The following is a 7,516-nucleotide window of genomic DNA, read 5'->3' as shown; positions in this document are numbered from 1 at the left end:
CAGGAAAGTGTGTAGCCCTAAGTCTCTGTACAAATTAATATACTAGAGATAATATACAAGCTGTTTGAGCTGTCTTGGCATCTCCTTACAGATGATGTACATACACTGAAATCAGACTGGACAAGAAACTGCTTTCAGTACTCATATCCTGGGATTTAACTGAAAAAAAGAAAAGATGTGTATTAGAGTTTGCAGTAAATATGATCAGAGCTTGCAAAATGGTACAAACTAAGGGACGTGACCTAATGCAAAGAAGAAACATTAATTGAAGCTAAAAGCTTGTTCACTGGAACAAGCTGATCCCTCCACTCCACATGCTCTGCTGGAGAGATCAAGAGGTTGAGCAAGTTTACAGAACTGGTAATTTAAAATTCAGATAGATTTGTCCTTCAGTTTTACCTTACTTCATTATGCACAAGGAATTCTTAACATTTTTTACTTAAACATGACAAGGCAGTTTCGTAATATTCTTAATTTATTTTTTTTTTTGGCTTGTGTATTATAATCTTGTATGCCACTTAAATGCCTGGAACAGAGTAGCACACCCCGTAATTATTACTCAGGCATTGCTAGAGTTAGGGTTTATTTTGTGTTACCAAATACCTTAAATGAGCCTGATTTGAAAACTTGCAAATTGTCCAACAGTCACACAGCACACTAGCAGTAAGAAGGTCTTAAAAGTCATCTGATAGGAGGTACAAACTGCAAGCAAAGTAGTCTGCTGTTAGTTTGCTTACTTGACTTTCTCACTGAAGCACTGTGCATTGAGTTGTAATTGGGGATAAATAACATTGCAAGATAAAAAGAAACCTGTTGGGGTACATGAGCGCACACCAGCAGGGCATTGGTGTTACCATGATATAGTAGAATTCTGGTTGTTTCTTGTAGAATACTCAATGAACTCTTAATTGGAATTAGGATATGTGAATTTACTTATACAGGCAGATTTACTGAGTTGAGAAGGATTGTGGATTTTTCCTCTCAGGCCAGAACTCATGAGTAAAGCTGGCATGGCCTGATGTGCTGTAGGGAAGAAGGTCAGTATTTCTTAAGACTGCCCCTTGAAATAAAGTCTCAAACTGAACTTTTGATCTTTGTGGTTAAAACAGCCAAAGATACTGTTGTGGGAAGTAATTATTTTTCCCTTGTTTCTGAAATATGGCTTTAAAAGGAAAATGGAATTAAAAGCATACAAAAAGTGATAGAATGTGAAAAAATTAAAAGTCTGAGTGAATGTTTATTTTCGTGAAGGAGCTCAAAGTGAGAGCTGACTGTTAACATGAAAAGCGAAGGTCTAAGGGTATTTAAGCAGCATTAGAAGTGGCAGAATATCCTGAACTATAGAAATACAGAACTGGTTACACATAAGTAGTTCTACTAACCCGATTCCAGTTTCCAGTGTTCATCAGAAAGTTTTGCTGCTCTTTGCTGTCGTTAAGGAAGCCCATTGTTATTCCTTACTGGTAAGAAATTAGCAATATCCCTTCCCAAACTGTTGATTTAGTTTCCTATATTTTGATCTGTCCTGGTTCAGGAGACAGTAATCCCGGAGCATTTGACAAGAGCTAAGTGCAAAATTAGTACAGAAATGAGCGAAGCTAGCACTGGCAGAGATCATTTCAGGCTCTCTGTGTATGGTAGAGTGTACTTGCAGTGAAATTGTTCTTGTTGTCATTGTTGTCCATGGTATGATCTTTCATGCTTAGTCGATATTCTAAAATACTAGGAAAATGCATTAACTTGATTTCCTTCATTTGGTGACATTAATTTAAATAATTCAGAATTATAAGGGTACATAATAAAGTGCTGCAATTACAGATGGCTTGCAAAGGGAATCTTTTAATGCTTTTGCAAACAAGGTAGAGGTAATACATAAACAACTTCAGTTTTACATGTTGGCATAAGTACCACTCCTTGAGTGACATTTAGAATTCTGGTTTGCCAGGAAGATACATATATGCAGCATTTCTTATGTCAAATTAAATGCTAGTATAATTTAAATGTTTAGAGATTACTGGGAAGCTTTTCTGTGTAAGAATGTAGATGAGAACATTCAAATGTTGCATACTGTTAAATTGTAAATTGTAAATGTTAAATCATAGGGTTTTGCCTTTTAGTTTTGCAAAGGCATGAAGTACATGCATGTTTGTCTTAAACAGAACTACCTCTATAGCTGGAGAGCTTGCTGATGCTAAAACTGCCAGCATCTCATGTCAGCAGCTTTCTCTTTTTCTGACAGCAGATTTCCATCTGTAAACTTCTTATTCGGAAGCAACAGGAAAGCAGTCTTGCTGTGATTCTGCCTTTCATTTAAACAGTATATAGTATCATCAGCATAAACATTGATTCCATGTGCATATTGTGATTCCCTGGAAAAATAAGTGGTTAAGTAGGTGGACTGTAACAACACGTTAGTGAGAGATCTGGGTTTTGTTGGGTTTGTTTTCTAGGTGAATTTACTAAATAGTCATCTGCTTCCTGCAGTTGTGCCTCCCATGCAGCTTTCATGTTTCTCTCTGTTGGTAGGCTGAAGCTCGCCTCCTTGAGGAACAGCGTAGGGTTCAGGTGTATCTGCACGAGAGCACACAAGATGAGTTAGCACGAAAATGTGAGCAAGTACTTATTGAAAAACACCTGGAGATATTTCACACAGAGTTTCAGAATTTGTTGGATGCTGACAAAAATGAAGGTAAGGAGATTCAAACATTGGTTTTAGGCTTAGAGCTCCTCCCTGATGATTTATGAATGCTGTAAATCCTGGTGATGACTAAATGTGATTTGTTCAGGAATTATACTAAGAGAGAAGATAGATGCTAAACTGATTGACAAGCAGCTTTTGATTAAATTGGGATGGCTGAGGATATTGCCTGAGGAAGGCTATTCCACTCCCAGATACTAAGGCAAAACAGCACTAACTTTGGTTTTTCTGAACAAGGCTAAAAGAGCCTCAGGAGCCATTCTTCCAGCAGGAGCTGAAGCTAGCATGAGGAAGATGTGAGACAAAAACCAGACCAGTAGCCTTACTAGCTGTTGCAGTTTAATCCATGGATCTTTCTAGTCAGCAGTGACAATTTTCCTAATTGTCTAGAAGTATGTATAGGAAATGTTAGAAGAGGAATAGAAACAAATAGGCTTCTAAAATATACTATATAAAATATATAAAACTACAAATAGATCACAAGGAAAGGGTAGAAATTATTAATTGATGAGATAATTTTAACTGTGAAAATTAGTCTTAAGTGCCACTAATGGATTAAGTTTATACCTTCATAGACAACACAAAGACTTCTTCAGCATTCCCTGTAAAATGTTAACTCTGATGAACTTTACTTATCTTTAAGGAATTGTCAATTGTATTAGTTTTTTATGAGTTTCTTCAGGAGTTAATGCTTGGCACAAAATAACAGTCAAAACTAGGGCCAGATAATTCTTGTGCATCATGCAGATAAGGATGAGTGGTGTCTCTGATTTTTCCAGTTGAGGAATTAGTTAAATCTGCATAAGAAGTCAAAAAAAGGCTTTATAGCTGAAATATTGCTTTTGAGGAAGTGACAGAATTTAAGAGATATTATGCAGACTATATGACTATATAAACCTTAAAAGAGCAACTGAATAATTCTTATAATCATGTTGATAACTAAGACATGCTTCAAAATATAAAAGGGCAATTCAGCATGATTAGTGGGTCAGAAGTTACCTGTAAATAGAAGATTTTTATTCCATACTAGTGTTTAAGAATCAGATGTTGTTTACATTTGTAAAGAAATGTATTTACTCTGTAATTGGAAAAGATTTTTATATAGATGGGTGTTGACTAGTAAAATAACGTCATAAATGTCTTCTGACAATAGAAATAGTAATAGCACAAACAATAACGTTTTTTCTGGACTTGGGAGCCCTTCCCAGGCTTTTCTTTTCCTCCTACTTTTTCAAGCTCATGGGTAATGTGAGCCATTAATACAGTCAGCTTACCATAGTGATGCAATTCCATAAGTCTGTCACAGTAAAAAAGGAAAAGTACCACTTTGTGTCTCAGGTAGTGTCTTGTTATGTCTTTGGTTTTACTTTCATTTGGGTTATTTCTAAGATTAATTAGGCACTTGAAAATGGATGATTATTTTTTAAAAATATTGTCCAAAATATTTTTTTTTCTCCTAAACTTAGAATAAATTCTTGCTCTTGATTAAAATCTTCATTGCTCTGCTCTTGGAGGACCTCAAAACCAGTGTATTTTCATGTGAAGTATGTTAAGTGTATTATATTACAGGTCACTCCTGTTGGTGTTCTGTAACTTTTTAATCACATTGTGCAACTGGTTAGAAAGGTTGTAGGGGCACATTTGTCTGTTACCTATTTACATCAGTATGATACCTGTAGGCAATAATTACGTTTATTTGGAGCAGGCTGTAGTGATTTAAGATGATTTGCCATGTAAATCTTCACTGAGGCTTTGTATCATTTCTTCCATATTTCACCAAATACAGCCATCCTGAAAGACCAGCCTGTGAACCCTTATTTGTGGGTACGTCTAGCAGCAGCTTATTGTATCTCTGTATGGCATTATTTTCCTACCTTGTCTCTAAAATTCTGTAGGTAAACCCCTAAATTCTGTAGGTATGAGTTTGTTATAGAAGTTTAACATCAGGTTGCAAATTTGGTTTTCAGGCATCAAGTTCTGTGTGTTGTATGTCAGAGTTTGGTAGTGATACAGCTGCTTGGTTGCTGTTTTATTTAATGTGATAATCCTCAGGTGGTAGTAAAATGTTCATAGGCCCTTCAGAGAAATGCGTACACTTTAGAAGAGCTAGATGCAGCTGACAGCTTTAAGATGGATCCTACAAGGTGCAAGAGTAACTGATTGTCTTGTTTGCTGTTTTGCTTGAGCGCCTGTGCACTGAGGGCAAGATTGCCAGAGGTAACTAGTGGGTTTGTGTACTTGGTTTATGGACACATCAGAGTTTGCTCTTTTCCTCAAACCAAAAAATAGTTCTGCACTCAAGACAGTACAAAGCATCTGTCCTGTTGAATCAAAACCCTCTTCAATATGGACTCTCCAGAAATATTAATTGATTGAAATAGGCTGTTTTCATCTAGTCTTAGCTTTCCAGGATAGTGCAAAGATTTGCTGTACTGTATCATTTTTTGCTGTATTCTCTTCTGGCTTTTTACAGGAGCAATTGCACGTATGTTTTTGTTGATGATGGATGTTTAACTCCTATGGGCAACTTGTAAATGAGAAATGAGAGCCATGGCTAGTAGAAATGGGAGATGTTGGCTTTCCTTTTTTTTTTTCCCCTCCAGACTTGGGACGCATGTATAACCTTGTATCTCGAATCCAGGATGGCCTTGGAGAGTTGAAAAAACTCTTGGAAACCCATATTCATAATCAGGGTCTAGCTGCAATTGAGAAATGTGGAGAAGCTGCTCTAAATGCAAGTATCCTATCAAAATAAGTCTGTGTGTGGTTGCTGCCAGTTTTACATTAGAGGAGGGTGAATGCTTCCTGATATAATTTCCAGCTTATGTTTTCCCTCCCACTGATTTAATTTGTGAGGACTAGCAATTTTCAAATGTAGATAGTAAGCTTAAAACAACAGTCACATTACTGTGTTACAGAATCACAGAACGGTTAGGGGTTGGAAGGGACCTCTGGAGATCTAGTCCTACCCCCCCAAAAGCAGTCACACCTAGAGCAGGTTGCACAGGAATGCATCCAGGTGGGGTCTGAATATTTCCAGAGGAGACTCCACAACCTCAAAAACTGCTTTTTGTGCCTTGGGGTTTGTTTTTGGGTTTATTGTTGGGGTTTTTTTTTTGTAAGTCCTTGTAATAAGTAGCTAGATGCTTTTCTCATTGTCCTTCAGATCCACTTGAACTTGCCTAGAAGGTTCTCAATAATCTCAGTTCTTTATCACGGCATCAGATCAGTGGTCCATGGAGTCTGTGTCTCTTCAGTGGCAACAGGAAGTGTTTTTGAGGATCTTGATACAACCCTGCCCATGTTTGCCATTTGTTGTCAGCATCCTCTTATGACAGGAATGTTACAGAAGCACCTCCATGCACGGGGCTTTTTGTTTTTATTTATGGACCTCTTGTCCTTGTGTATGTCTAATCCATTCTTGAACCTGCAGATATTATCTGCTTCCAACAACGTCCTGTGGCAGCAGGTTCTGATAATGTAAAGATGTTCTTCATCTGTCTTTAACTTGTTTCTTACCACTTTCATCAAATACCTCCTAGTTATAAAATGTGGGTTTTGGTGATGATTCATCTTTTCAGTCATCCTCCTGATTTTGTAAACCTTGGTCAAATGCCCTTTCAGACTTGGGATCTCCAAACTACAGACTTCTAGCCTTTTTAGTCTGTTGAATAGTAACTGCCCTGCCTGCCTGGTATTTTAGTTGCCCTTCAGTGTTCCTACTGTGACTCCACACCATCTGCATTGAGGGGCAGAGATCAGCTTGCACACAGGACTCAGTCTGTGAGTGCCATAAACCTGATGTTTATTGGCGTTTGACTGCCACTGGGTGTTGAGCAGGTAATTTTTAAGAACTGTCAGCAGTGACTGAGGTCCCTGTGCCAAGTTGTACCTGCGGGGGATACGCCTGTCATGTCCTTACAGCAGAGATGTATTTTGAGCAGTTCTTCTATAGCAGTTGCCATTTTGTGCTTGTCCAGTCTGATTTTAATTAAGCTTATATTTAAAAATGTCCTTCCTGGAAACGTTTGCAATGGTTAAGTGGGTTTGTTGTACGAGATCATTTGTGCTGTACAGTGCAGGACGCTCTGCACTCTGGATGCTGTAAACAGCAACTTGTGCTGATGTATGTCAGTCCTGGACATAGGTTCTAAACTAGTCTGGATATTATTTTGCCTTTAAAGTATTTTCACTCCTTTGTAGACAAAGTGAGGAACTCCACTTTGGAGGAAGTAGAAAGCAGAAAGTCAATGGCTTGCAAAAAACTCATCTCTCTTTATTGCAGGATCCAAAAATGTATGTACAGACAGTGCTGGATGTCCATAAGAAATACAATGCTTTAGTCATGTCTGCATTCAACAATGATGCTGGCTTTGTGGCTGCTCTAGACAAAGTAAGTGGATGTGGTGGCATATAGTGTGCATCTTTTTTTCTATTCAGTGTTTTGTCTTCCAAAATTTCACTGTCTTTTGTGATTTATAGGCTTGTGGTCGATTTATAAATAATAATGCAGTGACAAAAATGGCTCAATCATCCAGTAAATCCCCAGAGCTACTGGCACGATACTGTGACTCTTTACTAAAGAAAAGGTACGTCTTCCAAGACAAATTATTATTCCAGGTTGGCTTCTATTTCAAAAGGTTTTAGCATATAAAGTTTTACATTGTGTCTTCAGGAACAGAACTTAACATTTCAAGAAAAAATACTTACAACAAATTCTGAATACAAAAATTTCAATAGGACCATTCCTAAAGATTATGTGGAGATTGCTTTTCTTTTTTAAAGGTGAGGGGGGAAGTAAAGATCTAAGACGTTTCT

The 7,516-nt window shown here is 37.5% G+C and overlaps 1 protein-coding gene across 1 annotated transcript in view; it reads left to right on the top strand.

Annotated features, from left to right (window-relative positions):
• The window catches only part of CUL1 (cullin 1), a 34,829-nt gene that overhangs the window by 16,536 nt on the left and 10,777 nt on the right, over positions 1-7,516 (top strand). Inside the window, exons 7-10 of the mRNA XM_008944436.1 lie at positions 2,527-2,689; positions 5,302-5,432; positions 6,984-7,091; positions 7,181-7,287. Coding sequence (XP_008942684.1) covers positions 2,527-2,689; positions 5,302-5,432; positions 6,984-7,091; positions 7,181-7,287 — 509 coding nt within the window. The remainder of the gene's footprint in view (positions 1-2,526; positions 2,690-5,301; positions 5,433-6,983; positions 7,092-7,180; positions 7,288-7,516) is intronic.

Source organism: Merops nubicus, unplaced genomic scaffold, assembly GCF_000691845.1.
Source record: "Merops nubicus isolate BGI_N331 unplaced genomic scaffold, ASM69184v1 scaffold21967, whole genome shotgun sequence".
Lineage (NCBI taxonomy): Eukaryota > Metazoa > Chordata > Aves > Coraciiformes > Meropidae > Merops > Merops nubicus.
This window is presented reverse-complemented; position numbering and strand designations above follow the sequence as displayed.